General features: G+C 37.0%; 2 protein-coding genes across 2 annotated transcripts; one reads left to right on the top strand and one right to left on the bottom strand.

Moving 5' to 3' along the window:
* The first annotated feature begins 10,888 nt into the window (after positions 1-10,888).
* Positions 10,889-13,446, top strand: LOC109176021 (cytochrome b-c1 complex subunit Rieske-4, mitochondrial-like). The gene is made up of 2 exons (XM_019325422.1): positions 10,889-11,230; positions 12,533-13,446. Exons 1-2 carry the CDS (start codon positions 11,047-11,049, stop codon positions 13,168-13,170), a joined length of 822 nt encoding a protein of 273 aa, XP_019180967.1. The 5' UTR covers positions 10,889-11,046; the 3' UTR covers positions 13,171-13,446.
* Positions 13,447-13,630: 184 nt separating this feature from the next.
* On the bottom strand, positions 13,631-15,900 carry LOC109176020 (random slug protein 5). The gene is made up of 6 exons (XM_019325421.1): positions 15,443-15,900; positions 14,983-15,235; positions 14,820-14,856; positions 14,615-14,720; positions 14,399-14,509; positions 13,631-14,122 (listed from the first exon to the last, which is right to left on the bottom strand). The coding sequence occupies exons 1-6, from the start codon at positions 15,683-15,685 to the stop codon at positions 14,006-14,008; spliced, it is 867 nt and encodes a 288-aa protein (XP_019180966.1). The 5' UTR covers positions 15,686-15,900; the 3' UTR covers positions 13,631-14,005.
* Positions 15,901-18,370: the final 2,470 nt, after the last annotated feature.

The raw sequence follows: 18,370 nt of genomic DNA, 5'->3' as shown, positions 1-18,370 counted from the left end.
ATTAAAACTTCCCCATATGAACAAGCAAGTTGTCGTCAAGAAGGACGTCTAAACTCACAATATAAGGTTCAGTGTGAACGCGAATAGTATGTTACTGACAAATAACCGTTATTTGATATTTTAAATAGTCGTTATATTATATTTTCAATAGTCTTGGTGTGAACACAAACATTATGTTACTGACAAATAACTGTTATTTGATATTTTAAATAGCCTTGGCGTGAATATGAACGATATGTTACTGACAAATAACAGTTAATTGATATTTTAAATAACAGTTATTTGTTAACTGATGTTCTAAGAGAGTTAATTTTACCCAGGTCTTTCAAGTATGTGGATTTTCCGAGTAAATACCAGCGGAGGTCCTCCGACTTTGGTGGCACTGTCAATTTTAGTCCTCAACTTTTAAATCAACCACTTTTAGTCCTCTTACTTTTTGTTTCTAGCCATCTATGGTCCTTTCATTAAACTTGACCATCTAATGTTGTTTTCTAAAAGATAATTCGGTCTTTTCATAATTAATTTATTAATTATTATGTTTAATTTTCTCATCAGAATAGTCAAACAATGGTTTCCCCAGCTATGAACGTGTACAAAACCAGCTCGTGAATCAAAATGGCGTACAAAAGCTGGTATGAAGGTTGTGACAAAACGACGTCGGGATATCTCGATATGACTCAGCAAACACAATAATTAATAAATTAATTATGAAAGGACTAAATTATCATTGAGAAAACGGCATTAGATGATCAAGTTTAACGGGAGGACCATAGATGGCTAGAAACAAAAAGTAAGAGAACTAAGAGTGGTTGATTTAAAAGTTGAGGACTAAAAGTGGCAGTGCCACCAAAATCAAAGAACCTCCGCTGATATCTAATCTGGATTTTCCATTTCAACCTCTCCACTACCAAAATAACCATGGGTCACCATTGACTCTGAAAAATTACCACACAGTGCCTTTCACCAGGGTTGGGGTTAATCAATTACAAAAGATAAGAGTAAGCTTGAAATTTGCTATAATATCTCATGCCCTCCATTATACTACTATTATATCCACAAATTATTTGACAATATTAAATGGTTTCTCATGTAACCTAATTATTTTTCCATAGATTTTAATTTTCTCCAATTACCATATGTGATAGATAATGTTTTGACAATCTTTATTACAAAAAAAAAATTAAAAATAAACATTTATGATCGCTAATGGTTAGATTTTCTGTGGTTGGACACTGGAAAAATAAGCTAGATGGTTAACCACCAAATTGTCTAATCACTAGAGAAAGTAGTTGAAAAATTTCAATCACTTTCATTCAACATGTGGTAGGCAATGTCTATAACGAATTTTATTGATTTCTAGATTTTCATTTTCAACAAGTGGTAGGCAATGTCTATAAAGAGTTTTATTGATTTCTAAATTAGTAAAAAACAGGATTTATGAACAAAATCTTGTGTTTTCCAATCACATTTGGCTGGTCAGAAAATGCAAAGTTTTAGCAGTGTAGTGATATTTGAGAACTACATGACTAAAAAGCAAATAAAAATGTCAGCACAAGGCCACAACTAAGATAAGTGGTTATATACTTATATGCATAATTTGAGTTTTATTTTTATTTTTATTTTTATGTGTCTATTTTTCAAAAAACTCTACTACATGTACTCTCAAATCTTACTCCTTAAATTTTACTCCTTGATGTGACGCACACCGATAAGCTAATTTTTTCATGTTGATCTCAATACAAGTGTCTACATCAAGATTTTATGTGGGAGTAAAAGTTGCAAGTAAAAAATCAGAGTACATATAGTATTTTTTTTTTTTTTTTTTTTTGTTAGTGTTGGACAATTGGCATGTGAGTCGTCATTTTCATCGTGATCCACTATTCCACTATTAATATTGACCAGATCAAAATGTAGATTCTCAGTTTTACGAGATAAATTTTCTATATTTATACACTCGAAATTGATAATGTGTGAATAATAATTTGATTATCAAAGTATACTCATAACAATTTTTGAAAGTATACTCATAACAATTTAAATCTTATAAAGAATAAAATATTAAAAAATGTAAAATTATTACATTTTTCTTTAAAAATATTACATTTTCTCATATAAGTAATAAACATTTTATTCATTATTAGTATTACATTTTCCAGTATAAAAATTATACTTGATATTGACCCGACTCGTATCACGGTTCACGCAAGTTTGTGTCTTATTATACTATCGTTGTTTATTTATTTAATTTTATTGGTTGTTGGGTTAGCTAATTAACATAGTAAGTTAATTGTGTAATGATTGAACTCCTAAGCAGGGGTGTAACAAATCGGATCAATTAAATATCTCACTATTCGATTCAAATTCGACTATATATTCGAATATTCGTATTCGTATTCGTTTAAGATTCGAATATCAAATTTGATTCGTATTCGATTCGACCAGTTTATTTGAATATTTTCGATTCGACTCAAATATTCGAATTTGAAATGTTTAACTTAATTTTTTACAAAATTCTATAATAAATTAAGATAAAATGTAATAAAAATTTATATTTAAATAACATATATATATATATATATATATATATATATATATATATATTCGAATACTATTCGAATCGAATACCCTCTAATTCGTATTCGTATTCGAAAAGAATTTGAATCGAAAAAAGTATTCGAATTCGGATTCGTATTCGAAATATTCGAATTCGAATCGACATATTCGAATTTGAATCACGAATCGAATTGTATTTATTCGATTTGTTTACACCCCTACTCCTGAGCAAGTTAGGGGTGTACAAATCAATTCTCAACGCAAGTTTAAACTCGTGTGCACCTAATACCTGGCAAGGTTGGTCCTATCATTTTATAGGCTCGGGGCAAAATAAAAATAAGGGCCATATATGAAGTTAAAAGATTGTACGAGTTAATTGAAAATAATTAAATGATAATTTTGAATTTCTATAAATAAATAAATAAATAAATAAATAAATATATATATATATATATATATATATATGTGTGTGTGTGTGTGTGTGTGTGTGTGTGTGTGTGTGTGTGTGAAAAAACATTGTAGAATAGCTTTGGAGTAGTACCCATTCAATCTTTGGGCCTTATATGAAGTGTAATTATAAATTAATTCAACGTTCACAAATCTATATCTATTAACATAAATAAGTATATAGTAATTCCAACTCTCCCAAATCCCAAGTCCTAAGTCCTAACCTTGTAATCAGTACTTATTTCGGATATTTTGGGAGAGAAAATGCTCCGTCCTTTTCGCATCTCCGATCACGTTTCCCGATTGTGATCTCTGATCGTGTTTCGATCGTGCTCCCTGTTCTGGTTTCCGATCGTGGATTTCTCTCTTGACAGTGCTTAGGAGAGGTTTCTCCCTAGTGTTCTAGGGTTCCTATTTATTCCGTCTTTTTCCGATGGCGTATTCAGAGTGTATTTGTTTATCCCTTATTTTCGTGTTGTTCAAATTATCCCATTATACCATGGATATTCGACAAATTGAGGAGCGTTGTGCGGAGCTGTCTCTTGCTGAGGAGGAATCCGGCGGGATGGAGGTGCCTGAGATCCCTAATGCCCCTGACACGGCGATCCAGCATAACCTAGTCGGTCGATTCCTCACTGACCGGCCAATCAAATTTGAGTTCATGCAACAAGTCATGGCCTCTGTATGGAGACCGGTGATGGGCATGCATGTGGTGCCATTGACGATGCTATGTTCCTGTTTCAATTCCCACATCCGAAGGATCTACAGAGAGTCCTCGATGATGGCCCTTCGACGTTTGAGAATAACATGTTCATCTGCGATAAGGTTTCTCTAGGAAGCAATCCAGAGGAAATTAATTTGGATTCTATCTCCTTTTGGGTCCAAATCCATGGCCTACCGTCACTGTTCGCATCCACGGAATTTCTTACACAAATTGGGAATTACGTGGGGGTCTTCGTTGCCACAGATCCGTCTAATTTTGGTGGCTCCTGGAGAAGTTTCTTCAGAATCAGAGTGTGTTTGAGTGTCCTGTCCCCGCTGAAGAGGCGTATGAAATTGTTGCGCAAGGATGGCACATCGCAGTGGGTTTCTTTCCGGTACGAGAGACTTAGTACCTTTTGTTTTTGTTGTGGCGTCCTCGGCCATACTGACAAGTTCTGCAAGCGGGTCTATGAAGAGGGGATTGCGCCGGAGGCCTTCCCGTTTGGCTCGTGGATGAGGGCAGGGCCCAGACGACAAGTCAAACCGGTGGGGGCTATGTGGTTGCTCCCGTCCCTGTTGCAGCAGCCCGAAGCTTCAAATGTGCCTGCTGCTGGGCCGTCCCCCTGGACTTGGTAGCCATGGAGGAAAATGGAGGCCTGCAAGGTGACCTCAAGCGTCGTAGAGGGGAGTCTGAGGCGGTATCGAGTGTGATGGCAGTGGATGTAACAATGGGGGAGACCTCAAAAAACCTGATGGAGGCGGGTCTGGTGGACCAGGCTCGCCTGGCCAAATGAGTGTCCTAAGCTGGAATTGCCGGGGTTTGGGTGGCACCCAGACAGTTCGTGAACTCTTGGACCTGGTGTCCAAGCAGCGGCCCTTTTTCGTCTTTCTCATGGAGACGAAAGCAGTGACGTATAAGATGGAGCGGATACGGGTAAGATTGGGTTTTGATGGGATGATGTGTGTGGACCGAGTGGGTTTGGGTGGAGGTCTTGTGCTTTTCTGGAGGGATGCGGCGGCGACATCCCTTTCGAGCTTCTCCAAGAACCATATTGACATGGTAGTTACTTTTCCTGATAGACCAACTTGGAGGCTTACCTGCTTCTACGGGAATCCAAATAGATCACAGAGGCACATCACGTGGGATCCTCTACGACAACTCTGAGATCGCTCACCTCTTCCCTGGGTGGTCTTGGGAGATTTTAACGATATTGCCTGCACTTCGGAGAAGCGCGGTGTGCATCCACATCCGGAGGCACTTATTGAAGGTTTTAATGACGCTTTGGGTGATTGTCAACTGGTTGACCTGGGAATGGTGGGCGGCCGGTTTACATGGGAACGGGGTCGCGGAATTGACGCGTGGGTGGAACAACGTTTGGATAGGGCGGTCGCGTCTTTGAGCTGGATGGAAATTTATGAAGAGGCTTTGGTACGTAATTTGATCACTTTTAATTCTGATCATAATGCAATTATTCTTGATCTTGAAACGTGTCCGAGACGGGTGGTCAGGAGATCATTCAAATTCGAATCTTCCTGGCTACTTGAAGAGGGTTGTGCAGTGGTGGTGGAACAGGCATGGAGTCAATCCATTGGATTAAGTTTCCAACAACGGATATCGCTTTGTGGTCAGAAGCTATGGCGTTGGGGTGGTGAGCACTTTAGGCGGTTCGGGAACAGAATACAAGAGTTAAAAGCCAAGTTAGCTAGATTGAAGGAGAACAGAAGTGACCAAGCGGTTGAGGAGTTTCTGGCTTCGGAGATTGAACTGGGTAACTTATTGCATCAGGAGGAGTTGTTCTGGAAGCAACGATCAAAGCAACTCTGGCTCCACCAGGGCGACCTTAACACCAAATTCTTCCACAAGGCAGCTACGGCTCGCCGGCAACGCAACTGGTTGCTACGGCTCAAGGACCAGACAGGCTTGTGGACAGAAGGACCGACAATGCATACGGAAGTCCTAAGGTATTATAACCAAATTTTTTGCTCCGAAAGTAGCAGCCCTAATCTGTTCAGCTGTGTTCGACGACGTGTCACAGATACTATGAACACCTCTTTGTTACAACCATTCTCGGTTCAAGAGGTCAAGGTTGCGCTTTTCTCGATGGCGCCGGAGAAAGCTCCGGGCCCGGATCGAATGTCACCGGCCTTCTACCAGCATTTTTGGCCGGTAGTAGGCCATAACCTGTCCATGTGTATCCTGAAATGTATTGAACGTCACAATTTCCTGGAGGGATTAAACGACTCAAACATTGTGTTAATTCCTAAGAAGAAAACTCTTGAGACAGTGTCTAATTTACGCCCGATTGCACTTTGCAACGTGGTTTATAAAATTTTAGCCAAAATGTTGGCCAATCGGCTAAAGGGGAGTTTGGGAGTTGTGGTGTCACAGTGTCAGAGTGCCTTTGTTCCGTCGAGACTTTTAACTGATAATATAATTGTGGCCTGGGAAGTTGGTCACTATTTGAGGCGGAAAGTTAATGGGGTTGGGGGATGGGCGGCGCTAAAGCTTGATATGGCTAAGGCGTACGACCGAATAGAATGGGATTTTTTGAAGGGTATGATGTTTGCTTTGGGTTTCGCACAGGGTTGGGTGGATTTATTGATGTTGTGTGTCTCATCCGTTAAGTATGAAATACATGTTAATGGGGAGGCCGTTGGTGCTGTATGCCCCACACGGGGAATAAGGCAAGGAGACCCGTTGTCCCCCTATTTATTCGTTCTATGTGCGGAGGGGTTATCCATTCTCCTTAACCAGGCTGAAGCAAGTGGGGATATCCATGGGGTGAGGGTGGCATGGGGGCCCCCGCCAATCTCTCACCTATTTTTCGCTGACGATAGTTTGTTGTTTTTCAGAGCAAACCATAATGAAGCTTTGAAAGTAAGGGAGTGTTTGGATATGTACAGTGCAGCGTCGGGGCAACTCATCAACTATGATAAATCCAACATTGTCTTCAGTGCCAACATGCACACCGAGGTGAGAAGTATGTTTTCGAACTGTGTTGGGGTCCGTGAATCAGCAAACCTGGGCCGTTATCTTGGACTCCCCTCAATTCTATGGAGGAATAAAACGACTGTGTTTAAGTATGTAAAAGAGAGGGTACGAGATCGTATTGGATCGTGGCAGCACAGGTTTTTGTCCAAAGCAGGTAAAGAAGTTCTTCTGAAGAGTATTGCTCAAGTCCTCCCCATTTTTACTATGTCTGTTTTCTTGATGCCGGCTCGTGTTTGTGATGATATTGAAAAGTTATTTAACCGGTATTGGTGGGGTGGGGGAGGGACAGGTTGTAGGGGAATCCATTGGTTGTGCTGGAATCGATTGTGTGTGCCTAAATGCAAGGGTGGGTTAGGGTTCAAACAACTACGGGCGTTCAACACCGCGCTCCTTGCTAAACAAGGGTGGCGGTTGCTAATCCACCCAGATTCTTTAGTCAGTCGTTTGTTAAAGGCCAAATATTACCCCAAAACGGAGTTCTTGGAGGCAAAGCTTGGATTAAATCCCAGCTACATTTGGCGTAGTATCTTGGCGGGTCAAGCTGTTTTGAAGTTGGGAGTGGCACGACGTATTGGTGATAGCCAGGATACCAAGGTTTGGGGCTGGAATTGGCTCTCATGTGCAGTGAATCCGACTCTAACCACGCCATGTATTGAGGAATTGAAGGATGCGAAGGTGAGTGGCCTCATAGATGATCAGGGTGGATGGGATACGGATATCCTACGGGACTTATTTCAGGAACATGATGTGCAGCAGATTTTGGCTACTCCTGTGAACAATCAATTTAAAGACTCATGGCGGTGGGTTGGCGATCTCCGGGGAATGTACACGGTGAAGCATGGATATCGTTTACTCACGGAGGGAACTTCTCTGTCTGCTTCGAATTATACCTTTCAGTCTTGGAAGGCTTTATGGTCACTGCCGATCACTCCTAAGGCACGTCACTTGCTATAGCGATGTGCTCGGGGTATTCTTCCTATAAGAGAAAATCTAAAATCCAAAAGAATTTGGATAGGGGGCGGGTGTCCTCTCTGCGGCTTTACGCTGGAAACTGTTGAACACTTGTTTTTGATTGCATGTTTGCTAGGAGGCTTTGGGAGGATGTTGATATACTTCAGGGGAGGTGTATGCAGGGGTTCATGGACTTTATTCTCGCCAACGCAACAGAAGAACAGGCTGTCAAGATGGCGGCAATAATTTGGGTGATTTGGTCGACCAGAAATGATGTGGTATGGCGAGGACTTACTCCTTCACCGGCAGGGATGTGGACGCAAGTTGAGCATATTCAGGTGGTCTAGAAGGAGGCTTTCAATAAAGCCGGATGCCGGGAGACTCGTGATGGCCCGCTACCATGCTGGGAACCACCACCTCACAACACGCTTAAATGCAACGTGGATGCCGCGCTGTTTTCTGATGGTGCAGGCTTTGGAGCGGTAATTCGTGATCACAACGGCCGTTTCGTTGCTGCAAAACGCGGGCGATTGTGTTGCTATTTCGACCCTTTCATGGCTGAAGCTCTCGCGGTCAAAGAATCGCTTACCTGGATCAAAGGTCTTCAACACAACAGTTTTATTATTGAAACAGATTGTTTAAACTTTTGTAATGCGTTTAATTCCGAAGAGTCTGATTATTCTTATGTAGGTTTAATTATTAAGCAATGTTTGGCAATTGCTAATGACATAGGTAACGTCAGGGTTCACCATGTCAAGAGACCAGCGAACCAAGTGGCTCACACTTTAGCCCGGGCAACTGGTTCTTTGTCTGTCTCAGAGTCGTGGGCTGTCATCCCACCTGCTTGTATTTCGGGTTTATTAAGTTGTTAATGAAGTTCAGTTGTTTGGTTTAAAAAAAAAAAAAACATAAATAAGTATATCAAATAGTTGTAATTATTACGTATATTTAAAATTAAAATTAATAAATAATTTTGAAGTCATTGATTCAAATCTTTACATATGCAGACATTTTTTTTAAAGGAGAAGCATTTTTTTTTAACTTCATAAAAAATAAAAAGCGTAACTAAAGGCCCCTCCCAACATTGGGTCCAGGGCGGGTGCCCATCCCGCGCGCCCCTCTTGACCGCCCTGATACCTGGGTGTACTCATAAATCAAAATTATTGGGCAATATGTTTAAAAGCTTCTGACACTACTAGACTTATAGTTTTCATCTCCTACAAAACTCTTCTAAAATGTGTTCTTTTGTTCAAGTTCATTGAAAGTTATATATTTGAGTGCTCAAATATATTTGTCACAATCTATTATGTCTTGGTAACTTGACGTTTCAACGCTCTTAGCATTCTCGGGATAAAACAAATCTGTTTTAAAGAAATTGTGAGTATTGCACGCCTTCGATTGATATGTGAAGTACCGTGACTAGATTTATTGAAAAATATTTCATATTAAATCTTCCCTAAATGAACAAACAATTTGTCGTCAAGGACTTCTAAACTCACAATATGAGGCTCGGTGTGAACATGAATAATATGCTATTAGCAAATAATCGTTATTTGATGTTTATTAAATAGTATTGGTGTGAACACAAACAATATGTTATTGACAAATAACTGTTATTTTATATTTTAAATAACCTTGGTGTGAACATGAACGATATGCTATTGACAAATAATCATCATTTAAATTTGTAAATAATACTCCGTAGTTATTTGGTGATGGTATTCTAAAGTAGTTCATTTTACCTATGCCTTTCAATTAATAGGTTTTCCACTTCAACCTCTCCACTACCAAAACAACCATGAACTACCCTTGATTTTGAAAAACTACTACACTATGCCTTACACTACGGTTGAGGACTTGGGGTTAATCAATTGTGAACGTTAATAGTTATATCATGCTCTCCGTTATACTACTATTATTTTCACATAATCATTTGACAATATAAAATGATCTATCATATAAATTAATTATTTTCGAATTAAATTTTCATTTTATTTGATTGCATAGTTGACTGATAATGTTTTGTCAATCATGTTTAGAAAAAAAAAAAATCATTTATGACCACCAATGGTTATACATCCCATGGGTTTGTACTAGGGGAATAAGCTAGATGGTTAACCCACTACATTTTATAACTACTAGAGAAAGTAGTTGAAATTTTTAGTCACTTTTAATTGGTGGTAGGTAATATTGACAAAGAATTTTATAGATTTATAAATTTGTATAAAAATTGAGTTTTTTAATCACATTTGGATGGTTGAAAAATACAAAATTTATAGCAATGCAATGATATGTGTGACTCCAAAAAATGAACAAGCCGGATGTTTAAGAATTACATGACTAAAAAGCGAATAAAAATGTTAGCACAAGTAATAGAAGTGGTCATATGCATATATAATTACACTACTCTAATTTCTTTGTTAGTGTTAATTAAAAATTGACAATCGTCATTTCGAATTTGGTGCATTATTGATATGAGTTTGGTCAAAGTATATTTAGATTCTATTTTTTTATGAGATGAATTTTGTATATTTATATACTCAAAATATATAATATGTAAATAATAAATTGATTCTCAAAATATACTCATAAGTTGAGAAAATGGAGTTTGAAAAGGCTCTGTAAGAATATTGTCTCACATTAAAAAAAAAATGTAGTTTGATGAATTATTTACAAATAACAAAATTCATACAACATTGATATATTTAGTTATTGTAGTACTCCGTATCATTGTTTATTAATTTAATTGTACTGATTGTTGGATTAGATAGTAAACATGTACAATTTCATTGTGTAAGATTTATCAGGTGAATTTAAAGAACTCAACCGAGAAGTCGTTGTTGGGTGATTAATTAAATGTTACAAGTAAAATGTTTGTCGGCATAGTTAAGAAAATTCAAGGAGACACAATTGCTGTTAAAATTTGCAATTGTATTAATAATTGGTTATTAATTGTCCCCCATGGTTATATTAGTAATATTGGAAAAGTGGTTTAAAATTGGTGTTTATTCTTAGTTTTTTTTTTTTTTTTTTTTTTTGTGTGGTTTTATCGTAACAAATCATCCCTTTTTTAGGGCACAATGATGATGTTGAATATGTCAAACTTAAAGTTAAATGTACTCTCTAGTCTCTAATCACTACCCAAATACCCAATGTAAGGACAAACCATAGGGCCATATTGAAACTAGTAACAGACTTTAAGGACCAAATATGCAATTTTTCTCCAATAGTTTTAGCAGAAAAAATAATAAAAAAAGGAACAAATAAATCCTTCTTAATCATAGCCTGGTATCCTGAGCATCTGCGAGTCGAGATTCGAGAAGACCGTGAAACCCTAACAAACACAGTTCGAAGATACAAATCCAAAGAAGCTAAGCGGAGATCAGCTCAAGACGACAAGGATGTTGAGAATAGCGAGCCGGAGGTTGTCGGGTCTGTCATCATGGTCTTGGATGTCAGCTGCTCAGACCTCCCCGTCCGTCGTATCCAGAAACCCTCTCGCCGTTTCCGGTGATTCGTCCGATGGAACTTTTACCCGATCGGTTTCTCCTTCGCTCGGTTTTATGTATCTCGATCAAATGAGAGGTTTGATAAATTCTCTCTTTTTTTTGTTCTCTCTATTTACCCTGCCGATCCTTCATTTTGCCATTTTGGCTTTCGTTGTTGTTGCTGATCCTATTGATGCATTTAGTTGATTATTCTGCCTCTTTTGAGAATTTATTCTATTTGCGTATAAATTGCTGGACGTATTAAAGGAACGGTTTTTAAGATTGAAGCGTAATAATTGGAGCTGGAAAAGAGATATTAATCAGTAGGTTAAATATGTTAGGCACTCATATTACATAAAAGGAGGATTGATTTTTGAAGGGGGAAATTGTATCCAGTTACATTCAATTCTTTTTGTATCATCATTAAAGTCCATTCCAGTTTTCTTGGAGTCACATGTCCATGTTTTTTGGAGGTACCTAATTGTCTTATACTCTCGTGTTTAAAAATTGGTGATGGTTTCATATACTTGCTGGTAAAAAATTTTGTTGGAAAGCATAGTTTCAGTTATTTAAGGTGCAAGGTTAGGCTTGATTCAAATGATCTTGTAATAATACATCATTATCTGTGTACTATTGTATGGTATTGTGGTTATAATTATGCATAATTTAGTGTCCAAAATTGGGAACTAAACACCACTAGTGCAGAGAGAACTTATTTAGATGAAGAGGCTGAAAGGATGTATTTTTGTGAAGCTTTTCTGTGTTATATTTTGCATTGCCTCAGGTGATTGTGCAATCTAAATATATAATAGTAGTATATGGATCAAGCAATTATGTAAATATTGTCTTGCTGTGCTAACTGCAATTACTGACCTTCCTGGAAAGTGTAAAAGGATCTGTAGCTACTATTTATTGTTTGCTGTTAGACCGATTTTGCTAAACTAGACTGAAAAAGTATTTGATTGTCAAATCATTCGATGTCATCTGATGAATAGTAGCAAACATTAACACATGGCAATGTTAGTGGATGGGTTCTTTTGATAATTTAATTAGTAGTCCTATACAATAATGGCACTTGAAAAATAACATGTAAAATGTTGAAATTGCATTTGTTCATCAACTTCAGGCTTTGTATGGTCACTTTTTTCACCATTTAATCAGCGGGCCATCATTAATTGGAGTCTGAATATGCATTATACATCAAACAGATGTAAAATGTTTAGTTGCTGAGGCAGAACAAGACCAAGATTACTTGGTTATTACTCTGTATTTTTTCTGCCCTATTTCTATTAAATTCAGATATTGCAGTTTAAGGCTTTAAGCTTTTGATCTAGTTAGATTGTATTAGTACTAGTTATTTGCATTCAGTAACAGTTTTGACATTGTGCAACTACTCTAGGGTTTTCATCTGGTCCTCTGACCCCTGCAAAAGAGAGTTCTTCAGATCTTCCACCAACATTGGCTGCAATCAAGAATCCGAGCTCAAAAATTGTCTATGATGAGCACAACCATGAGCGCTATCCACCTGGTGACCCCAGCAAGCGTGCATTTGCTTACTTTGTTCTGACTGGAGGCAGGTTTGTGTACGCCTCATTGGTCCGCCTCTTGATACTCAAATTTGTTTTGAGCATGTCTGCCAGTAAGGATGTCCTTGCCCTGGCCTCCATTGAGGTTGATTTGTCAAGTATTGAACCTGGGACGACTGTTACAGTCAAGTGGCGTGGGAAGCCTGTGTTCATCAGGCGTCGAACTGAGGATGACATCAAAACTGCTAACGGTGTTGATGTTGGTTCGCTTCGTGACCCACAGCAAGATGCAGAGAGAGTTAAGAACCCTGAGTGGCTTATTGTGATCGGAGTCTGCACACATCTAGGGTGCATTCCCTTACCAAATGCCGGAGATTTTGGTGGCTGGTTTTGCCCATGCCACGGCTCTCACTACGACATCTCTGGTAGGATTCGCAAGGGACCTGCACCATACAATCTGGAGGTGCCTACTTACACTTTCTTGGAGGAGAACAAGCTGCTTATTGGTTGAAAAGTTAGGGCAAACTTTGTACCCCCACACAGCAGCGAAAGCTGCTGGACCTTAGATTTGATTTTGACGAAGACTTCCTTTGAATTTCTTGTTTCTTGGCCTACAGAGTTCAGTACCCGTGGATTTGTATTTATACATCAGCCATGAACAGTGCACGCCGTTTTGAATAATGCAGCTGGCCAATTTTTAAATTCTTTCTCAGATTTTGGAACCATGTTTGTAATAATTTGAAACTTTCTATAACAATGAATTATATAGAACTTTCCTGTACTGCAAGTCTGCAATGTGGTTTTTCTCATTGCATGTCCCAGTTCAATATAGTTGTTAATCATAGGTGATGAAAATTTTTATGTCTAGGGATTCAGATGTTTTTTACCGTTAAACTTGAAAAGATGTTTCCTTTTTTTTTTTTTTTTTTTTTGGGGAAAATTGGAAAAAATTTTCAATTGGGAAGTGAGTAGGGAGAGTAATCTGTTTAAGTAGTTCATAAACAAGAAAAGTAGTCTAACCACAGTAGCAACATATTCGGGAGTCGTGAGTCGTGACTAGTGACAGAGTTCAAAGATCCCAATATCATCTAATTTGGCATAAAAGTAATGGTATACATTATACTAGCAGGCTGATCATCACATATTTGGTTGATGAACTATGCCATGCCCTTGAACACTAGGCTTCTAAAAGCTCTTCTAAAGTAGATATCAATATTAATAGGTATCAAAAGGGCCATTCAAGGTATGATGAGTTCAGTCATCCGCGATAGCGTCGTAGCCATAGAAGGTAAGGCTTGTGGAGAAGAAGCCATTGATGAAATTTGTTCCAATAGAAGGGTCATCATTTAGCAGTCATGAATAGGAACTAATGGTAGTTCGCCGCCATATACTTCTGGAAGTTGGCTCTCGTCAATGTCTTGAAGAAGGGTGGATTTCATTTTCTTGTTTTCGACAAAAATGATCTGCAAAGAGATGAGAACAAAAAGAATAAATGATTGTTTATATTTAACCAATAAAGATCTCTTGGTGGTTATAACTTATAATAGAAGAGTTGGGATTAAGTCTTAGTTGAGTTTGTGGGTTGAAAAGTGCTGGCAGGGATGATCATAATTCAATCATAGAGGCTACATATTATCCAACAAGGCTGCAAGCATCTAATTATGTTTGAATTAATGCAGAGTAATCATAACAAAATGATTTTAGTCCCTGGATTTCTAGCACTGGTAATAGAAATTCACCTTTTTCTTTGTTCTGCTATCAATAAATGGGTAAATGACCTTCCATGCAGTCATGAATATGTAAGGCACATGAACTATGAACAACTTGCCTAGCCTCTCAGGATAGCAATCCTGCAGTTGTCACAACGAGAAACAAACACAAGTCTTCAGACTCATTCCACATTTGTTTGAGTATAACATTTTCGGTTCCTTTCATAGTATGAAGGAAAGACCAACCTGCAAAATTGATAGAGCTGCTAAGTATCCCCGTATGTCACTGTTAGCATACCCCCATCCTTCCAGGTCTGCTATGCTTACAAACTTCTCCTGCCCGTCTGGCATTCTGCGAGAATCAGCAAAAGAATTCAGAGTTCATTACAAAAAAAAAACCTTCAAAAGTGAAAATGGGAGAGACAGAGGCAAGTAAATGACTCCATTTTACCTAGAAGATATTGTTTCAAGTGAAAACGTGACAAAGCCTGCCATAAAAATAAAGAAGATGAGCTCAGTATGAAGCAGACGATTAGCGAATATATTTGTTCTAGGAGAACTCAGAAGACAAACTATAAGCTCAACATAACGAATTCAGAATCAGGAGTGCATACGCTTAAACTCATCTAAAGTTGTTTGCTTATGGCGGCCGCCATACACAACAACTATAGGACGCCCTAGCTTGTCATTCCCCTGCATAAACATCTTGTTATGGGCAATGTCATTTGGAATTTCAGATGGAGATATGAAGCCTTTGGGCACAAATTCTCTCCTCCAGCTCAAGTACTTGAGAAACATTGCAGAAGCCTTTTCAACATCCAGATCCCTAGCTCGTAAAAATCTCCGAATCATCAAGTCATCCGCATCCTGCACTTCATCAACACGCAAGGCTGATCAGATCAGGCTTTCAAGTTTCAATGCATCTGATAACCTCAATCAGTTACCAAGCAATAGCAAATCAAGTTCGGATCAAGAGAAATTATGATCACTAAACTAGACAACTGAAATGAAGGATTGAACAAATTTGTGCAAAAAATGAACGGAGCAGTAATTAGCAAGAAAAAACGGAGTGACCTTAGCGGAAGGATCTTCCCGTTGAACAACAGCTCTCATGATTCCGATCTTACTGCGCTCTACCTCTTCCTTCTCGGCGCAATTTCCGCGACTGCTCTCCACGTCCGAAGCTTCCGAGTCGTGGTCGCTGTAAGGAATCTCATCGGCGGATTCAGGCTGAGGCGAAGCCTTGTTCTCCTTCTTCCCTTTCTCCGCTGAGGAACCAAATGTACTCGAGAACGTCTTTCGCAAATAGGACGTCATTGTCGATTCCTGCTCCCTTCTTCCTCAGCTCCTCCTTCCAAACAAACAGATTACAGATCCTTCCTTCTTCTTCTTCTCTCTCTCTCAAAATCTGTGATGGAGAAGCAGGAAGAAATGAAGAGCAGGAAGTTATGGCTATGGCAGATGGGGAACGATAACCATACTTGTAATTTTCAGTTTGTTGTTGGGTAGTTGATACCAGTAGTTGTACGTATTTGACTGGGTGAAGCAGTAGTTTACACTCTAATTATTTTATTTTATTTTTCCAGTTTCAAAGTCCTTAAGACTTAACTAATTTTCTAATCCCACAGGTACACCTATGACCTATACTATTCAAACAAGGTGTCCCACTTCCAAATCTGCCGTCACACGCGTGACACGAGGACTTTATAATTTTTTTTTGAGTTCTACTACATGAACTCCCAAATTCTACTCCCTCATTTGTACTCCCTGATGTGGCAAGTCTGGATTGGTTGTTTTCAACATGTGGGTCCACAGAAAAATGTCTACATCAATAACATGTGAGAGGGAGTACAAATTGGGAGTATAAAATGGAAGTACACCAAGTATTTTTCTTTTTTTTTTTTTTTCTTTTAAACAGGACTTTATAAATTTATTATTCCATTAATTTCTGTTTCCCGTCCCATCACACTGATCATATCATTGCTACCCCTCTGGCCATATCAGGATGTTTGATTGGACTTCCATTTGGAAGATTATGAGTTCAAGCCTCAGTGGAGGCGTTATTGGTTCTTTGTGTTTCAGTAGATTGAGAAAGTATATGAACAGATACTACAATGTAATAGAGCCAGTAGCTTTCAAAAAAAGAATTGTAATTCAGTGAATATCATAATTACATTGTTTGGTTGGAGGAAATTGTAATTTTTTTTTTTTTGTTGAATTACAATTCAATGCTTGTGTGGAAGAGAAAATTTGAAGAAATGACAAAATTATTCTTGATGGACCTTATTATTATTATTACACAAGGATATGTTAGTCTTTATGTCACTTTTTCCTTCTTATTCCTAATAATTCTATTACTCTCTACCAAACAATGTAATTTGAATTCCCACATTATTCCTACCTTATTATTTTCCCAATGAATTACATTCCTTCCTTCTAACCAAACACCCCATAATTGTTTGTCACATTTACTTTTTACACGATTTTTAATATAACAGAATAAGTATTTTAATTTTTTTTTTTTTATTTTGCCCTTTAAAACGAGATGTCATTTGTACAAAAATATAACTGAACTTACTCCATTAATTGTCAAAATTTTAAAAAGTCAAAAATGGTAAATTGAAAAATGTAGAATGATAGTTATGTTCAATTTGGAAAAATGATATTATTTTGAGATAAATTAAAAAGGAAAATAAGACATGTAAAATGAGACGGAGATAATTTTTTTTTTTTAAGTGATAAAATGTAATTGAATTCTCACTGTTGGATTTTGAAATCTCTGGTTAAATTTGTATTTTTAAATTATTGTATGAACTCTTTTAGATGAATTAAACTATTTTTCATTAATCTCTCTCCCAATGAGGTATTGTTATGTATAATTTTTTTTTATATTTAATTATTAAGCGGATTTTTTTTATAACATTGCTTATTTGGTTAATTCATAATGGAGGCAGTCAAGAATACAATATAATGAGTTTTTTTTTTTTTTTTTTTTTTTTTAACGTGTACAATATTAGGTAATGATTATTAGATTTTGATTTTAATAAAGGTAATGACATTTTTCTTGTATGATGTATATATTGATGATATGATTAACTTTTGAATATAACAAGTAGTTTAATGTCAAGTCTATGGATTACTTTTTGAGGATGGAAAAAAAAAATGCTACACCTCATACTAAAATCACCACATAATATTTACTACCTAACATACATACATATATATAAAGTTTGATGACAGCATCTTCCTATACAAACAGATTTGGATCATTGGATGAGCTCAAATCAACAACTGAAAATCAATAAATAGAAAAAAATATGATGGCATCTTGATAATATCAATTTGATATGCTGATATATTTAGATATATTTGATGGTAATTTGTAAACAGGTTGACATAATAGACACACTTAGTTAACAATTTTTGTATCTACACCATTAAAAACTTGTTAAAATTTTAATTTTTTAACATTAAAATAACAAATTAGTAACAATATTTAATTTATAACATACCATAATATTCATAAAATGACAAAATAATATATAGAGTTTTCAACCAATGGTGGTTTTTACATTTTTAAAATTTAGTCAATTTGATTCCTGGAATGATTTAATTGATGAAATTTTAAATAATTTGAAAATTAAATTAGTTGAAATTGAAAACTATGAACTACATTAATGGCCCGTTTGGTTCACGGAATCAATTTGGAGGGAATATGAATGCTATTTCACAGGGAATAGAATAGGTAAAGAATATAATAGGAATTGTATTCTGTTGTTTGGTTTGGAATAAACATTGGGAATTCTATTCCAACGTTTGGTTGGTTAAGGAATAGTAATGAAATATATGTTTAAGGTAGTTGGGAAACAATTAAGGTAGTTATAATTTAGTAATTGAAAAATTGCGCTTTTGACCCCTCAATTATTTTACTTTTGAAAATTCAATCCCTGTCAATTGAATGCTAGCCCTCATGTTATATATATATATATATATATATATATA

This window comes from Ipomoea nil, unplaced genomic scaffold (assembly GCF_001879475.1).
Source record: "Ipomoea nil cultivar Tokyo-kokei standard unplaced genomic scaffold, Asagao_1.1 scaffold0688, whole genome shotgun sequence".
Lineage (NCBI taxonomy): Eukaryota > Viridiplantae > Streptophyta > Magnoliopsida > Solanales > Convolvulaceae > Ipomoea > Ipomoea nil.
Note: the sequence above shows the minus strand (reverse complement) of the source record. Positions and strands in the feature narration are given on the sequence as shown.

Coding starts and splice junctions, on each gene's coding strand:
- LOC109176021 (XM_019325422.1), top strand. CDS start 11,047: ATGTTGAGAATAGCGAGCCGGAGGTTGTCGGGTCTGTCATCATGGTCT. Junction 11,231..12,532: donor GTATCTCGATCAAATGAGAG/GTTTGATAAATT, acceptor CAACTACTCTAG/GGTTTTCATCTGGTCCTCTG.
- LOC109176020 (XM_019325421.1), bottom strand. CDS start 15,685: ATGACGTCCTATTTGCGAAAGACGTTCTCGAGTACATTTGGTTCCTCA. Junction 15,236..15,442: donor GGGAAGATCCTTCCGCTAAG/GTCACTCCGTTT, acceptor GATGAAGTGCAG/GATGCGGATGACTTGATGAT. Junction 14,123..14,398: donor ATAGCAGAACAAAGAAAAAG/GTGAATTTCTAT, acceptor ATCTCTTTGCAG/ATCATTTTTGTCGAAAACAA.